The sequence below is a fragment of the Falco naumanni genome, chromosome 14 (genome assembly GCF_017639655.2).
Source record: "Falco naumanni isolate bFalNau1 chromosome 14, bFalNau1.pat, whole genome shotgun sequence".
In the NCBI taxonomy this organism is placed as follows: domain Eukaryota; kingdom Metazoa; phylum Chordata; class Aves; order Falconiformes; family Falconidae; genus Falco; species Falco naumanni.
The window spans coordinates 3,829,417-3,847,371 of NC_054067.1; the positions used below are offsets into that span (position 1 = coordinate 3,829,417).

Sequence of the window (17,955 nt, forward strand, 5' to 3'; positions counted from 1 at the left end):
TCAAAAAACCATTATAGATCTTATTCCAGGGAAGAATGTGAGAATTCGTTGGATTTGGACATGAGAAACAACAGTTTGTGATAATAAAAGTGCTAGAAAAAGCAAAATAAGAAATGTGTTTTCTTGCTTATTGTATTGGCAATTAACAAGCACAACCTCTAAAGGACAAAGTTGGGCTTTAGCATGTGAAATTAATTTTGCTGAATGTTGCTGTCATCTCATTTCTCAGTGGTTGGTATTTTTGCACTCTAGCCACACTTCACATTGATTTTTTTAAGTACACCCCCAGCGAGGGAGATGGAAGAAGCGATACTGCTTTGCCTGCAGCTGGAGAAATCCTTTATTGCTCACGTGTCACCTCCTCAGCTGTGGACATTTGCTCCAGGAAAGCTTGCCTGAAGCTACTGATAGTCTCTTTTCCTTCTGTCACAGGACCATGCGGATATTGAGTGGAAGTTTGCACGGACGAAGCTCTGGATGAGTTACTTTGATGAAGGCGCCACCCTGCCCCCTCCTTTTAACATCGTCCCGAGTCCCAAGTCAGTCTGGTACCTTTGCAAGTGGATTCACAATCAGCTGTGCCCAGGCAACGACTCCGACAATGAACAGAAGAGGCATGAGAACCTTAAAACATTCACAGTAAGGAGCTGCGTGATTTTATACTTCATTTTTCGAGGGTGCTCGTGCATGTTCAGGATTGCAAGGGCCACCACGCTGCTGGTGCGGAGGAAGGTTGCTGGATCGTAATGTGCTAAGAGCCTTCGGAAGCTCTAAAGACAGGACTGAACAGGTAACATATCTGTGCCTTTCTCTTTCCAGGAACGGCACGCTGACAACCTGATTCAGAATCAACATTACCAGGTACGCTTTTGAGCACATAAAGTTATTACTTGCTGGTTTTTCTTCCTGCTCATTTTCTAATACTTCCATTCTTGCTTGCTTCTAGAATGTATTTTGATAAGTATAGGTCCGCTAAGAATATTTTGCTTATCGTGGATTAAAACATTTCCTAAATAATTACTGAACCATTTCCCAATGGCTCAGTAAATCACTCCTAGCCTTTCACCCCCTCTGAAGTAGTGGAAAACTTGCCAGGTATCAGTCTGGCTGCTGAAGTCAAAGTGACATCCCCAGTGCCATCGGGGGACCAGGCTGACACACCATCCCGATTAGAACTGTTCCTGCAGCATTTGTACGCGCTCCCGAGTTGTTCCTCTCCTGCTCTTTTTGTAAGGCATCCCTAACTCAGACTGGTTGGGATTTTCCTTTGGGCAGCTCAGGAAGGAGGAATGGTCCCTTAGTGAATCTCGCTGGTTTTGTTTGTTCTCCGCCTGCCTGACATCAAGTGCTCATTAAAGCCAACCTACAAAAGGATGAAACGGTATTAAACCCAGCAGCTTCAGTACTTGAATTCAGTGTGATGTATTATGCCAGTGTGCTGGAGGGAAAAAAAACTTTCCAGAATGTTAGGTGGTACGTCAGGCTATGCTGTCAAAAGCCATTAGTAATTTGTCTTACTTAAGACACCTCCTGCTTTTTGAAGAGTATTTTTATCTGAAGTTGATGTTTAACATAATTAATCACCTTTGACAACAGACATTTGGTACTACCTGACTTCACAGCACGGCTTACGGGTACCAACAGTGGGATCTCTTAAAAAACCTCCCAGGAAAACCTTGGTGCGGAGCCCATCTTCATGCTTGGTGCTGCTTAGGCTTGTTATCCCTTCTTATGAGAAGGGGGGGAATGAAGGGAAGGTTTGGAGTATTTTCTGTATGTGGAGCTCAACCTCCGTGTGTGTTGGCTGGCACAGATAAGCGGACAAGCTCAAAGTACCAGTTTGCACCTGTAAAGCCAGCACGGAGGTGCACGAACACAGAGGACGGATCTCATCCTGCCCCAAAGCTGTACCGTAACAACAGCCCAGGTACCGCAGAGGAACGAGAGCCCTCGGAGGAGGCCCTGGGGGTGTGACTTGGTCCTTCCAGCGCTGTCCACAGACACGGCAGCAGCCTTGAAGGAGTTTCTAACCTGCCATTAGGGAGCACCCAGGCAGCTGGCAGATGTGGTTTAACATGAATGTGTGTTGCCCCGTGGGGTCCTGGCTGTTCTTCAGGTTATTTGTTGTCAGCGTACCCTCCCTGGCTTTCACATACCTGATAAACAACTTTCAAATGGCGAGTTTAGCCTGTCAGGATACACAGCGTATACACATGAGAACGGTAACCTGAAAAACTCTCAGCAGCTGAGGTTAAATGGCTTGAGGACAGTTAAGAACATCAAGAAATTTTTCTCAGCGACTTTTACATATACAAAACGAGTACAAAATACCTGCTCACTGTAGTTAACAACTGAGCATTCGGGAAGGAAGGTGTATTACCCTTTCCAAAGGTCTGTTCTGTTTGAAAGAAAGTGTTTTGGTCTGAATGGTAAGTGATTTTCTTTTTAGACAGCAGTGTCGGGACAGCCACTGTCGGTCAGAACTCGGTGAAATGCCGTTAAGAACAGAGTCTGCTCTGAGGCAGCAGCTGAGTCACTCGTATTATTTCCTATTCCAGGAAGTGATAAGGAATCTTGTAAAAAGATATGTCGCGGCAATGATAAGAACTTCCAAAACCAACGAAGGTTTAACAGAAGAAAATTTCAAGGTAATTTATTATTCCTTAATAATAATTTATGCTATTAATACAAGAAGTCATTTGCAGACTTCACACTGACTGTGAAGATGATTTGTAACCTGCTGTGGAAATCGGGCTATTACTGGAGCTGAGAATATATAGGATGTGCGCGGGGTGGGGGGGCGTTGAGCAGAGAATATTATTGTCTTCTCATATGATTGCCTCCCAGCTTTTAATATACAACATGTTACGTAGACAGAAGCACTGGAAAACGGTAGGAATGAAGTATCTGATTTGAGTCAACGTCACATTCCTACTCCTAACCCAGAGAGACAAGGAACGAGTCTGGGTTAGTGCACACACAGAACACTTGCCAACGAAGTTAAAGTTGGGGCTATCAGCTAAACAGGGTTCCTGCCCTATTTCTACATTTCAGCAGTGTTGCCCCTCTTCTCTAACTGCCTTATTTGACTTTTTTGGGGGGGAGGGTGGGCAGAGGGGGTTGGCCAAAAGGGCTGGTTGCGAAGCCTTTGGAGAGAAAGATCTCGCGAGGTCTCCCATTCCCAGGATTACCAATACGTGTTGTGTGTGTGTGTCACTGAATAATGAAGGTGGGGTATTCCTGTAAGTGCGACTTCGTGTCACAGGTAAAGCCGCTGAGCATAACTCGTTTCTCCTCTTGCCCTAGGAATTAAAACAGGACATCTCAAGTTTTCGCTATGAAGTTCTTGACCTCTTAGGAAACAGGAAGCCCCAGAGGAGAAGTTACTCTACCAGCAGCACAGAGGTGTCCCAAAAGGATGAAACAAATGAGGATGGTGCTGGGGAAAAATCCAAAGCCAAGAGCGTGTCTTTCAGTGTAGCCAACAAAAAAAAGGACTTCAACGTATCTGCTCTAATTAAAACTATGTCTGGGATCGATATGGTGGAAGAGAAGCCCAAAAGCAATGGGATCAGTAAGCGCTCCTTCGTCCGAAACGGGAACAGAGTTCAGAGACTTTCCAGCTCCAAGAAGGAGTCCTTCAAGAGACTGGGCCTGCTTTTCTCCAAGATGAACGGACACGTACCAGAACCAAACTCAGAACCCATGTACACTATTTCAGACGGAATTATTCAGCCACACTACATGTGGAAAGACATTAAATATTCTCAGATTGATAAAGAGAAAGAAGAGAATTGTTCCAAAAGTGAAATTAACCTCAGTGAGGTGGACTACAGTGGGAACACAAGACTTACAGGACAGAGCAAGGAGTGCCCTGTGGTTTGTACCAGCTCCCTTCACTGTGCTTCCAGTATTTGTTCCTCTAATTCCAAACTTATAGACTCGTCAGAGGATGTGTTTGATTCATGGGGACAGGCCTGTGACTTGTTTATAAACCAGTGGAAAGACGGGCAGGATGATCACGTTACAACTCGGCTATAAGTAAAGCTATCTTAACACTCGCTGGAAAACTTAGCCAATTATTTGTAATTGTTTGCTGTCATCCAATCCAGCATTACTATTTCCTTTCTGTCCACAGCTGAAAAAAAAGTGTAAAACTACTCATGTTAGCCTATTTTATAGCCTTCCACACCTTTTTTAATTTACTTTTTTTTTTTTACACTCACAAATACTAAAGGTTTCACCATTTATAAGGTCACTGTACCCCACAGCAGTCCCTTCAGATGCAGTCTTAGTCTTCGCCCCACACAGACTTCAGACGCACTGGTGGCCCAGTAAAGGATTTCTCCAGCGCTGTCAGCATCGTCCCACCGCTGCTGGGTCATCGCTGCTGCTGTCCAAACTGATTGGCTCCGCGTCCTGCTCTATTTTCCTCGTCAACACAACCAGCTGGTGAGCAGTGGCTTAGCAGAAGGCCGAGAATCGTATTTAAAATGGTTTTAGAAATGGTTTCAAAACAAAACTGGCTTTTTGTTTTCTTTAAGCAATATGACCTCTGATTCTTTCAGTTGTGTGTGTTTTTTCAGGTGGTTTATTATATTAATATTGTAAATTGTTACTGAATAAGAGACCCATTTGATCATCCAGCTAGAACATGTTAGATTTGCTTATTTACCTAATTCCCATAAGAAATTCCCTCTGTAGTGAGCAGCTTGACCTTCCAGTTAGGCTGACGGTGGAACCCAGCACGCAGCCTTGCTCCCAACTTCTGCACAGACGAATTGACCCCAGACAAGCTGTGGCTGCTTCGAACACAAACCTCAGTCTGGTTTTCACATTTCTAATGAGCTGAACCAACCCCCAGCCCTCAAGCTGTATCTGGATTTTTTTTTTAAATTCCTGATCTTAATTCCACTGCTGCATTTGCTTTTTGCTGCCTCTCTGATGGCTGTCAGGCTTTCGGAAGCAAACCATCCTCCCGGTGTATGGCAAGTGCTAAGAGACAGCATCTTCCCTGCGCCGGTGAGCAGCATTTCTGAAAAGAAACCGAAGCAAGAGCAGCTCGGGCTGCACCTGGCAGCCTGGAAGGTCTCTGCAGTTCCTTTTCTAAGGTGCAACAAAAAGCAGTGGGGCAGTAAATATTCTCTTTTATTTCCCCAGCTGTGGTAGTGTCTGGACAGGGCCTAGCACTGTCACTGCTTTTGTCCGGAGAAGACAACCCCCATCAAGGGCAAAATGGTTGAATTTTTTAATAGTGATTTTTTGGGGTTTGTTGGGGGTTTTTTGTGTTTGTTTTTTTTTTTTTTAAACAATGTGATACTTGAACTTTCTTCTGCAGTGTTGCTAAGAAACACAGATGATTGGCACGTACTTACCACCACTTCAGAGCTGTTATTAGTCAGCTGCTTTCTTGGAAGAAGCAAGCCCTGATCGGGAGCTCAGGAACGGCCTTGGGGCACGACAGAGCTTCGTTACTGCTTGTGCGGTCACCCTCATGGCCCTGCTCCCCGGGGAGGTGACGTGAGCGGGTATCCCAAGGGTGGGTGCCAAAAATCACCTCTTCTGTGAACTGCATTTGTAAAAGCATGATGCTGGAAAGCCTACACCTACCGTTGGCGCTGGTCAGATGTTACCAGCCAGGGGTGCGAGCGGTGCGCAGGGGCAGGAGAGGGATTTCTCCCTGCAGCAGTCCCCCGCAGAAGAGATGCTGGGATGCCTGCCGCTGGATACTCTGCCTGCGTTTTAAACCTGGCTCCCTCCTCTTGGTAAAGAACCTTGTTAGGTTCTCCCTTGGGCACCTACACAGCATTACCTGAAAGTCACGATGGAGCACACTTCCAGCAGGGAGAGGAACGTGAAGGATGCCCCCAGCTCCTGGAGCGGAGCTGCAGGTACCAAGCCCGGGAGGCCAGGGCTCAGTACCGACCTCGAGGCGGAGACTGTGGCTCCAGGCCAGCTCTGGTGTCAAAAGAAAGCAGCAGCAGGAGCAGAGACTCAAAAATGTTTCTGTGCTCCTTGCTTACAAACACCACCAGTCTTGTTACCGGCACGCAGTATAAAGCCTCAAAGATTTAAGCGTCGAGGTGTGTTAGTTAAGGCGGAGTGAAAAGCATTTTTGTATCAACAGATTTTAGGCTTTCATACTAATTGCAGGGTTAGAGTTGTCTTTGACAACTGCATCTCCTCTTGCTTTACAAAAGGCTGAGCTGACTGACATTGGTGTTACACAAGGAGACTTGCAAAACACGAGGGTCAGCAGCAGCGCGCCGGTCACTCATGAAGAAATCCAGCACCCCGGTCTTTTAGGAGGCAAATCTGTCAGTACGTGAGAGCTGCAGTCAGAACCAGCTGAAAGCAATTCTCAAAGCAGCTCAACAATAAAACCCCGACAGTTTAATAAACTAAACTGAGCACATTTCTGGAAAAAGAAACATTAGCAAGAGCTACTACAGGGGGGAAGAAGGAAAGGGTTTGAATAATTTTCTGCCTCACTTAACCACACCGCAGCTTACAAACTCTACTTGACATGGGGCCAGCAGACCTTTATGGTATTTCCTGCGTAACAAGAATTAAAACAATGCCGGTATGGTTATGCAGATTACATCAACCGCGGCTGGGGCTGGGACAGAAGCAGGGTTTGTATCCCTGGCCAGCAGAAAGGCTTTTAGGCAAGCACACTGCTGCTGGTGATGATTATATCGTGTCCTCCAAACGCAGCACTGCATTAACAGGTACAAATAACAAAAAGGAACGCAATTAACTCTGCAGTGGTGCCTCCCAAAAATGTAAAAGTGACACTGGGCAGCGCAAATCTATTCTGTGCAAACGGCGTGAGTCACGTTCCCCTGCTGCGTCCTGAAAGGGCAGGGGTAGGAGCTGCCACACTTGAATGGCATGAGGGATAATGCAGCCTGCAAAAAAAATCTCTCACTAACGTGATGTTAAAGGCAAGAGGTACGTCACAGGGCTGCTTGGCTGGGGCTCCCCTGGGGTTTGTTTCATGACTCAGATACCTCCTAGCTCCCAGCTAGGAGCCAGTCTGAGCTGACTTTGGAATTTAACACAAATATTTGATTTGGCTGCGATTAATACATGTGTCCAGGAGTTTACAAAACTGTCAAATTCGTCCCCCAAAAGGCAAAGTTCTGTTTGGTGGCATCTATGCATCCCCTTTGGTGTAGCAATAGACTTTACAGCAGCTGGTGAATTATAATTACTCTAAAACAGAAGCTTCAGGGGAGGGAAATTAAAATACCTTGTGAAAAACACATTTGATAAGCAAACCCTGGGGTGTTTTTTTAATTCACTTGTAGTCCCAGTATTTGGGATTTCACTAGCATTTTTCCATTTTCAACTGCTTCAAAAGGAAATGTGTTTTAGTGAAAGTTACTCTTTCCTTCAGAGGACTCGGTGCGCTACCCCTGTGCTGTCTGTGCAGGCGATCAGGGCCGGAGCTGGTGGGGCACTTGGAGCTTCTCCCGTCAGGAGTTAAACTTTTCTTTGGCTTCAGTTCAAGATGCACAGCTGTGCTCTAACTGGTATAGCCTGGCCTTTATCCTGTGGACTTCAATAATAAACCTTATGCATATGCAAGGAATTTGGAATTGGGAACAATAGAGATCTCAACCATTTGCCCTTTCTTTAGGTTTGTAGCTCTTGAAGTTGCTTCATTTCCCACCTCCCATCCCCGGTGTCATTTTCACCTGGCTTTTTTAACCTACAAATGATCACCAATTAAAAAGTTAATAACATCCAGGGCTAAGAATCTCAAATAGAGCTAGGAGGTGTTTGTACTCAGGTCAGAGATTAAATCAATTGTTTCAGAAACAAGAAATTAACTGACATATCTCTGCAGATTATTTGGATAATTGTACATTATTCACTTGCTGGTATATATGTAAATACTCAAGTATTTGTACATGTGGTCCCTCCCGAGGAAGCATGCACAGCGGGCAGAGCACAGGGTTAGAGGCCAGGACTCCCGAGGTCCAGTCCCAGCTCTGCCCCTGCCTCACCTGTGACCTTGGGCAAGTCACTCAGCCTCTCTAATGCCCCAGTTTCCCCATCTGTAAAATAGGGATAATAATACTTACCTACCTCGCAGGGGGGGTTAGTTCATTATTTATAAGCACTTTCAGATCTTCAAATTAAAGGCGCTATATACATAAGTAGTTAATATTCGTAGCAGTAGTATGTACTTTTATTTTCTTACAACTAATTCAGGTTAGGATTTAACTGTATGTCCGTTACGATAGTTTTCCACATAGAAAACTAGCATGGTTTCCCATGACGGGAATTTAGGGGACTTCTGCAGTAGACAGAGAGCAGGAGCAGCATACCCTGGAAGCCTAAACTCTTTAACACCCTTGCTTTCGTGATTTATGTTTCACCCTTAATGTCACCTTTACTGTATTTGTGTTTCATCCTTTTTTCTGATGGTACATGTAACATAATTTTTAGCAGAAACAGCCACTGTAAATATTAAGAGTATTTAAATAAATATATTCATGTATAAATACCTTACCTTTTAAAGAGGTTAAAATTGGTTGATGCAACAGATTTCTAAGCACGGGGAGGTTCCACAGGCAGCCCAGCACCGATGCACACGCACACAGCAGGATACTGGAGTAGGGCTCTAGGAAAATTTCCCCATGTCATCACCTCCTCCGTTGTCACTTTCCCGCCCATCACCGGCGAGGGCAGCAAGTGACACAGGTGACAAAGTGTCACAGGAGGGTGCACAGACGCTGGGTAGGGGGCTGGAGCAAAACTGCCCTGCTACCTGTTTTGCCCCGAGGAGCAGGGTAAGGCAGCTCCTGGACACGCACCTTGGGCAGCGGCGCGTTCCCAGCGTGAGGGTCCTGGAGAAACCTTTCCTGGGCAGTGGAGTGTCCCTGCCGAGGAGCTCCTTGCCCAGCCCTCTCTGTAGGTGGAATTTGTTTTTCATTAGCGCTTACTCAGGATAAAGGACTTCAGTTTGAGTGACAGGAGCTGTAAGTTGACTTGCCCAGGAAGGGCACAATGAGCACTCTGAGCTCCCTTCCAGGAACACGAGCAGTTGCAGGGTGTTTGCACTGGGTATTTGGACAGCTACTAACAGCATAAGCAAGGATCTGACTTACTGCTGGGTTTTGTAGCGGTTAGAAAACTCCATGAGCACCTGCTGCTCTCACACCATTACGTGTATGTCCCACTTCCCTTGGGACTTCGCAGCTTTGCTTTGCTATTTCTGTTTTCCTTTTCAAAAGGCCAATATCCCAAAGACAAGCAAGTTTCCAATTAACCAGGACAAGTTTCAGTTTTGGTTTAACTTCTGCAAGTTCTCCTTTAAGCAGGTAACTTGTCCTGCAGTGTGCTAACACTGTCCCACAGACATGTCCATGAGAAAGATCCGTGCAGCTTCAAAGGCGGATTTCCAAAAAACCAGGGTCACCCTCCCACCTCTGCTGCAATTCCACAGTCAAACAAAACGGCAAAAAACAGCCAAAACCAGCCAAACCGCTAGGGCTGCCTTGAATTAATGAAAGTTGTTACTTAACTTAAAACCCTCTGGAGCTGTTTTTTGCGGGGGGCAGCGCTGTAAGGACCTCAGCCTCACACGAGGGACTCACCAGGCCATTGGCACGGTGGCCACGGTGGCCCCGGCCAGGCAGACAGCACAGCTGGTTGCAGCCTGCCCAGGTGTGCTGGGAGCACTGGTGACTCTCATTCACATCACGGTAAGATTAATTGGAATCAGTGAGACCACAGTGAATAATAAATCAGCTCACTGGAGGAGCATCTAAAATAAATTGTTACTAAAATAATCCACAGATTTCAGTGAATGTGTAACATGAAAGCTAACAACTATAAAGTCAGTCCCTTGCTGGTTTATTTATTTTTTTGGAGGAGGAGGTGGGGAGCTCTCTGTGCTAGCCATGTTACCATATTTTCTAAACATTTCTAGTTTGATTCTATTTCATTTCCACACTACTTCTTTCCCCATTTCAGGCCATTACACTTTTACAAACAAATAATTCATATACTATACACCTAACTGCCTCCACTCGGAACAACTACTGCTCTGGAGTAAATTCATGACCAAGACCGACTGTTTGAAAAAGAGAACAATGCTTTATCTAAAAAAGTATATTTAAAAGGCAGAAGTGTTTGATCCTTATCTTCCAAATGTTTGACAGTATTTTATCCTTCAGGGAAACACTTTTACCTGCGCTGTTTTTTTAAGGTGTGCAAAACAAAACAACCGTAACAGCAATAGAGACCCCCTCGCCCAGCTCCAACCACCCACAATTTTAAAAGCCAAACGGATCTTGCGGTTCTTTCTTTACATCCCGACCCTTCTCAACCAGTGGCTCACCAGCTACGGAAAACAGTGTGGCCCATTCCTCCTGGCTAGCATGTCCTCCTTTAGCACGGATTATTTTGTTTATTTGGGGGAGTTTTTCCCCCCTCCTCTCCCATTTAAAGCATTTCCATATCAGCAGTAACCCCTAAGCCAGAAGAAACAATGCGCTTAGGACAAAACGTGATCAACCAAGGCGCTGGCCTTTTAGCACATTAGCTAACAGAACACTGTGATACCTTTACCCAACAGAGCGAAATGCCTTTTGACTATAAATAGTTGTTTTTGAGCAAGGGGGCACTTTTTGGTCTAGCTATTTTTTGGGTATTGTACAGTCTTATTTAAAAAACTACTGAATGTGTTTTTAAGGCGGGTCTGGGAACTAGAGGGCTAGGGTTCTTTGGGAAGCAAAGGATAGTAGCAGATGCTTAAGTACTCTATTTTCTATATGGCAAGCCCCAGAGACCCGGGCTCACTCTGCAAGCAGTTTTTTTAAGCGATCGAGTTTTAATATCAAATTAAATCTTCATTTAAAAAAAGCTATCACAGAAACAGCTTCACACCTGAGCATATTTTCAAATGCCATTTTACTTCATGGGATAAAAAAAGGTGAGGCTTTTTTTTCCTCCTCCTCTACTTCAGTTTTGGTCAAAAACTTGATGGCCTTTTCCAGGCAAAAGAGCTTTTAGATGTTTTAAGAATTTTGCATATGTGAAGACAGAGTGGGGACCTCAGCATTTGCCAGTTGGGTAGTAACAGCCACCCCTAGAGAAAGGGGGGGAAAGAAAAGGGGAAGAGCAAAAAGCAAAAACAAACGCTTAGTTTTATGTACTTTTCTACTTGCATCTCCTCTGTCCGTAGTGCAGACTCCATGTCATACCCTCGTATAACATGTAAAAATGAAATTATGTACATAATAAATAAAATTATTTATTTTATGTGTATTTTTAGCTTAACTATAAACTGAAAAAATAAAAAGCATTTAATTTTTTTCCCAAAAATGTAAGCCTATTGAAATTCAAGGTGTTTCTACCTTTTCAGATGTAACATTTCCAGCTGCCTATTGATAATAAATATTTATGAACAGCAACAAATCTGACGTTTTATAGTTTTTTAAAATCATGTTCAGCACAGACTTCTCAAGGGCTGTCAGTGGTCAGAGGAGCACTTAAGGGCTCTGATTCTATAGAGACTTACATTGGTCTTTACATAAAAAAGCCATGGTCCGGTCCTGCTTACCCACAGTGACGCCGACCGCCCAAATTTAAGCAGAGGTTCATGAGCAAGAGCTGAACACCACCCGGCTGCAAAAAAAAAAAAAAACCACCCCAAAACATTCATTATAGCCTGTCTACAACAGAAAATAGCAAACCACTGGAAGTGTTGGTAAATAAAATGCGCTGCATGAATGCAATTACTCCTCTACAAAGAAGTCTAAGTAAGTGTAATACCATTTTAATTTGCTCCCCAAAGATATCCTTAGACCAGCGGAGCTACATCAGCCGCACTGGAATATAGCAATATAGCTAATGGTGTAAAAGAGTCATTAAGCAACAACATATAACTGTATTAACATCATTTGCTCATGTAAAGCTGTCCTCCAAGCAAATCGCATTAAAAGTACTGCAGGCGTGCAGATACATTTCAACAGGTTTCCATTAAGTACCAGAGGCTCTTGGTCAAGCCTCCAGTAAAACAAGAGTTTCCTCAAGTTAAACAACAATATCCCTTCCCTTGAAACGCAGGAGATCCTCGCAGCACAAGGAGTTCAACACAGACACCCACAGAAACACACACAGTCCACGCCAAAAGCTGTAGCAAAGCCCAGGGCCACCGTGATCCACAGCTACAGAATTGTAAAAGACCCACATACAGACAGGCAGCGACCTTTGGTTTTGTTCTAATAGAAAAGGATGTTTCAAAGTTGGATGTGCACATTCCCACACAGGTCAGAAAGCCTAGAAGTTCAAATCAAGGCACTCCGAGTCCCCAGTTCTGCTTCTTATTCTAGAAACAGGAACCAAACTGCGCCTCCAAATTGCTTCCATCCCCCCAGCGGCACCTGCAGAGGCGGATGGGCTGCAGCAGAAAGTACCGGATTGGCCCAGGGAGGGAGGCGGCAGGTAGTGGAAGAAGTTTTGCAGTGTATTTTATCTCCTCTTACTTGTGCTTCCTGACAAGTAACACAAATCACGCATTCACCTGATCACCACAAACATTAAAACAAACGTTTTTTGCTTTCAACTACGACAAGTATTAAAAAAGGTACTGATTTAAAGAGTCAGAAACCAAAATTTTCGATTGGATTGGAAAATGCAAACAGGCAGAGTAGGGAACAGGAAAAATACATAAAGGAGAGGATAAAGGGAGTTAGATGGGCCGCTAATTTCATCATTCGAGGATATTTCACTTCCTCTTAAAAGCCAGTTTTCTCTAACACAACGAAACCAAGCAGTCGTCACAGCTATGAGGACAGAACGACACTTTATCTTGGGGTAGCCCCCAGCACCCTGAAGCTGGCAGCAAAACGGTCACCTGCTCCAGGGAAGGCAAGACTCAGCATCTGGAATAAAAGTATTGCCATAAACTGAGCCTAACGCCTAAGAACACCCTGCCAGGACTCAGGCACGTGTTCCTGTCGCTGCAGACTGCCCCACTTGCAGAGATGACTGAACAGCAGTAGCTGCCTGCGTACATGCTCTTAGCCTGTGGCTCGCACCTGCTGAACTCTTGTACTTGCCACAACTCAGCTGACTGGGAAATCTGGGAAGCAGCAACGACTTGATCACACATAGGAGCTTCTAGATACAGGCCTGCCCTGCAACATTTAAACTCTGATCTTATTTCAAGCTATAAAGTCCTGGTCCAAAGGTTTTATCTTCCTCTCTTATGAAAAAAGCAGTTACTTAGAAGTCTGGGTCTGGATTTATATGTTGAATATCTTCCACATATAATGCAGTCTTTGACAGTGTAATTTTATAAAAGAGAAAGGCATCCAGCAGCACTGCAGAGAGAACTGGAAGCTGAGTGAGCAAAACCGAGCTAGAAAAACAACTTGCCGTAGGAAGGGGTTTGGTGTTCTTATGTGGCCAAGGGGCAAGCAGAGCACAGGAGCGATAGCCCAGCAGGCTAATGCTGCTGGCAGGCGGAATCGGCGCGCGTTTTCTCTACAGTATTTATAATAATTATCTTCAACAACAGATGGATTTTACAATTCAAAAGACTTCAGAATCATGCCTCTGGCGAGCAGCAGTAACGCAGTGGATATTAATGCACGCAGAGTAGAGCAGGTCTAGCAGTATGCCGGCCACGGAGGAGGGCTGCATGGTGCGGGACAGGGGAGGGGGCGCAGGGCACACGCCGGGGAGGGTGACACTCGCCACCTGACTGCAACAGGGCACAGGCTGGGCACAGAGTTTGGAGAACAGAGGTGCACTCTGGTGCCTGGCAGCCTGCAGGGAAACGCAGGCAGACCGAAACCCGCTCCTTCTGAGGGCAGAAAGATTTGCAGCAGCTTAAAAGAGGCCGACATACTTTAAAACACCAGCAGCTCGCACCCAAGCACACAAGAACTACGGCTGATCACTGCTGCTTTCATCCTGCAGTTTCAGAAGAGAAGAGGTTTGACTCTGTGGCTGTTCGGAAGGGCTCCGAGCTCCGAAGCGCTCCCATCTCACGGAGCACTCGGTGGTGCTGCCAGCTCGTGCATTCTTCCCGCACAGCCTTCAGGTGTTAACTTGATTTGAGCCCCTGCCTTTCATATATAAAAAACACGGTGTGGAAAAGGAGGTGGCAAGCATGACTAGCGCAGACTTGGCTGCATGACTCTTCTGTTTTCCCTTTTAAAGGCTGAACGGCCATCCATAAAAAAAGAAGAAAAATTAAAGCCATATTTCAGGATCAAATTCTTGCTTTAAAAATTCATTATTATGCAACATACTTCAAAAAACCCTAAAGAAAGGGGGTGGGGGGTGGGGAAGGAGGGAAATCAATCTGAAGAAAAATAATTGTTCCCAATAGAAATCAATACTCATGGATTTTTCTGTGCTTCTGTTTAAAGATAAAATATGCTTATGGCTGCAAGCTATATCCTGCTACCCCTGTTCACAGCAGATCTGCGATTCTGCCGGGCAGGAAAGACCCAGAGCATTGCTCTGGTACCAAATTGTAACAGAGCAATCATCAACGCTGTGCAAAGGTAAACAAGTCTGGATGATCACCTGGCTGACACTGGCTTCCCCACAAAAAAAATAATAAAAAAAATAAAAGACCCTGAGCCCACATCTTGGCACCCACAGACCACACATACACACACTCCCCCCAACAAAAAAACCCCTCTCAAACAAACCCCCAGAATTCTGAGTAATTTAGATGTGAATTATCTCATAGCCTCTGAGAAGGCAACTGTTCTGTAGCAATTAGCCACTAGAACACTTAAGCACAAAACTAGGAATATTCATTAGTAGAGGGATCCTGCAGCCAGAGCTAGTAACCTCTGGATGAGGAAATGGCTGAGGTACGGCGCAGGGCAGCCGTGGTTTAGGCAGAGCTGGGGGGGGGTGGCAGCTGTTTTAGTAAGCACCCGTAGAGTTACTATAGTGTAACTCAACTCTGGAAAGCAGAATTGGAAGTAAGAGACTCCAGCATTGCTGTCCATGAAACGGCTGCGTTTCCCAGCCTGCGGAGAGCGTTCCCAGGCAGCAGCAGGAACGCTCCGACCGCGTCCCACAGCCCCTGCCTGCCAGTCCCAAAGGTTCACTCTATGCCTAACCAGTCCTGGCAAAAGTACACCTAGCAAGTCACAGACGTACCTCAGAACATCAAAACCGTAAGTGAACCGGCCACATATTACATATGTTATTACATATATTATTATATCAATTAATGTAATTTTCATGTATCTCAAAGTGGCCAATGTAGCCACAATAGCCATGGCTAATACTGAATGATCCAGCTAGTAGAAGGGTAAGCAAAACCATGCAAAACACTTCACTCGGTACCCAAATTATCAGTCAGTGTTTCTAATTCTAAAAAAAAAATTAAAAAAAATTACTTTAGGAGTCAAACTAATACCAGAAGATAAACCCCCAACACTTCGCTATGATAACCATTTGTGTAGAAAAAAGCGCAAGGCTGTCTCAGTGACAGCAGAAGAAAAGAGGCATTATTCATAGCTAAAGGCTGAAAGTGGAAGATACTCACTTCTGTGCTTGACAGCAACCGTTTTGTATATGACTGATGGCACTCGTGACTGAGATGGAAACACTTTATGACTCCATCATGGAGACCGTACTTGGGAGTCTGTTCCATTTTAAAGTTCATAAAAGAAGTCACGTGCTTTATTAGTTCCTTCAGAGGTTAGGCCAGTGGATACTTTTTCAGAGAAAGGACGCAAATAATCCTGTGGTACCTTCTCCCTTTCAAGACAAAGGTCTGTGCAAGTTGAGTGCTCCTCTAGAAGCAGAAATACAAAGGCCAAGGTCCTACCCACCACCAATTACATTGTAAAATAATTTTGCTTGCCTGTCTTTTTATTGTTTTAAAACCAGCAAAGCAGCTTATAATAAAATCAGTTTGTCAGGGGTCATTCTCACCATGCTTTAACTTTTCACCTGGCTCTTCCATCTTGAAAAGCCGTGATTAAATTGCCAAGTTATATGTACAGCAATTAAAAGATTTAAGGAGACAAACCAAAAGCCAAGCTTGCAACCCTCCCAACACAGGATTATATTATCATCTTCTCTTAAGGAAGGAAAAAAAGTCTCAAGAGTTTTAAGGAAATAAAAGTGCAGTGTCAATTTAAGATAAACCTATAAGGAGTCACGTATTCCTACTATGTTTTTCCTTTCATGGTTACTTAAAAGGGATACCAAAGGAAATACACGTTTTCCCCTCCCAAATCTGCAGTCAATCCCACTTTCACCAGCACTTAAGAGATGAACAAAGAAAAAAAGTAAAAAAAAAATAAAAATCACTAAACAGTAGCGTGGGCCCATAGACTTGATCTCAGCTTTGGGAAATGGCACTGTCTGAAGCTACTGACTTCACCTCCTTATCTAAAGCAGGCTGGTGGCATTTCGAGGACTCAAAGTCCCTACAAGATCTGGCAGCCTTGGCTTTCAGAATCCAGCTCAGAGACCGAAACACTGAAGTCACATGAAAGACAAAATGACTTGTTAAGTAAGTGTCCTTGTTGGTTCTTGGGACCTCCAGCACTGAGCCCAAATAACACAAAACACTGCTGCTGTGTATTTAGGTTAAGAAGTGCTGCGCATTTGTACAGCTTTCCCCCCACATCACTCACCCCCTGAGATTTTCACACACCACATTTTCATAACTTACTGGTAAAGCAGGAAAAGCAGCGCTGTCCTCTCGTTCAATTTCATAGAAAGTTATCGTTTCTTCGGGTCCCCGAGGCTCCTCTCCATTCCCTGGGACAAACCCATACTGACACTCCTTATTCACACACTGCAGCTGGCGGCGGCTACGGCTGTAGGAGCTTTAGAAACACAAGAGGAGGTCAAGAATCACCACCAGCTGCAGTCCCACCTTGCTTTCATTGCTCAGTTTGAACTCAGTTCTTTTTGGAGAGGCCCAATAAATCTGCTGCTTCATGCTGTGCCACTGACAGCCGACTCAGCCCTCCGCACACCACCATCCTCCCCAACTCGTTTAGAGCAAGGTTTCGTAAAGAGGTTTGTATTCACTTACCAGGACCTGCAGGAGAAATTCTCATAGCATCTCTTTCCTGGACTGGGGTAGAATGCTATTTGAGGGCCAACCATGTTGTGCCTGTTTATAAATCGGGCAGATCCCCTAAGTTTAAAGGGCAAAAGGTGCAATTACCAGGAAGTGCCTCTCAGACGGAACTCACAGTAGTTTTACCTACTCAATAGCACAAAGTCTCTCCTGACTAGTCTGCAGCAAGAATGAACAGAAAACAAGCAGTGATCTCAAGACAGGTTTTCAAGGCTTCGTACCTTGGCATCCCAAATCCATGGTTACGTCTTTGAGGAGGATTCTGAGGACGGTAGGGTTTGTGAGGTGCCACGCAGCGAACAGGAGATTGCCTCTCACTACTGCCAAAAATTGCTTCCCCTCCATGCTCCCTACCAGAGAAGGCAGAAATAGCTGAAGCTGTTGTACATGACGCAGTGGCAACTCCTACCCAGAGGACTTCTGCTCCAGTCTGAGTGCTACACATAGGGACAAGGCTGAATAACCAAGTTTTCTTTTACTGCCCTAACCAATAACTCAACTCAGGAGAAAAATTAACTCTAGGAAACAGGGGGAGAAAGGAGCTTCTGTCTTCTGAAAAGAACTTTCTAGCAAAACACTTGGCTTTGATGGCTAGAGATGACAAGGAGAAAACACAAAGCACAGATTTTTTCCCATGCAAGTTCCCATTGCAATTGCCATGCCAATTCAGGGGCAGCTGTCCCCTTCAAAACATGAAAGCAAGAAGTCAGCACTGAAGTTATAACTAAGTCATTTTAAGCCAAAGCAAGTGACGTGTTTTGTTTTTTTTTTAAAAAAAAAGACTTTTAATATTTGTCTTTGAGATGTAGGAAAAAAAATGGGGAGTGAAGATGTAACCAAAACCAGAAGACACC

The 17,955-nt window shown here is 44.8% G+C and overlaps 1 protein-coding gene and 1 long non-coding RNA gene across 7 annotated transcripts in view; one reads left to right on the top strand and one right to left on the bottom strand.

Moving 5' to 3' along the window:
• The window catches only part of TRPC5 (transient receptor potential cation channel subfamily C member 5), a 66,731-nt gene extending 61,842 nt beyond the window's left edge, over positions 1 to 4,889 (top strand). The window contains exons 7-10 of the mRNA XM_040614610.1: positions 433 to 639; positions 820 to 861; positions 2,559 to 2,648; positions 3,307 to 4,889. Coding sequence (XP_040470544.1) covers positions 433 to 639; positions 820 to 861; positions 2,559 to 2,648; positions 3,307 to 4,041 — 1,074 coding nt within the window. The 3' untranslated portion in view covers positions 4,042 to 4,889. The remainder of the gene's footprint in view (positions 1 to 432; positions 640 to 819; positions 862 to 2,558; positions 2,649 to 3,306) is intronic.
• LOC121097529 lies at positions 4,175 to 11,391 on the bottom strand. 6 transcript variants are annotated; one of them, XR_005830988.1, is made up of 3 exons: positions 8,783 to 11,344; positions 8,525 to 8,635; positions 4,175 to 8,066 (listed from the first exon to the last, which is right to left on the bottom strand). It is a non-coding gene; the product is annotated as an uncharacterized LOC121097529 (long non-coding RNA). The 6 variants fall into 6 exon arrangements; XR_005830990.1 differs by having other exon boundaries at positions 4,175 to 5,569; positions 5,813 to 8,635; positions 8,783 to 11,335; XR_005830987.1 differs by having other exon boundaries at positions 4,175 to 4,463; positions 5,376 to 8,635; positions 8,783 to 11,334.
• Between the last annotated feature and the right edge of the window lie 6,564 nt (positions 11,392 to 17,955).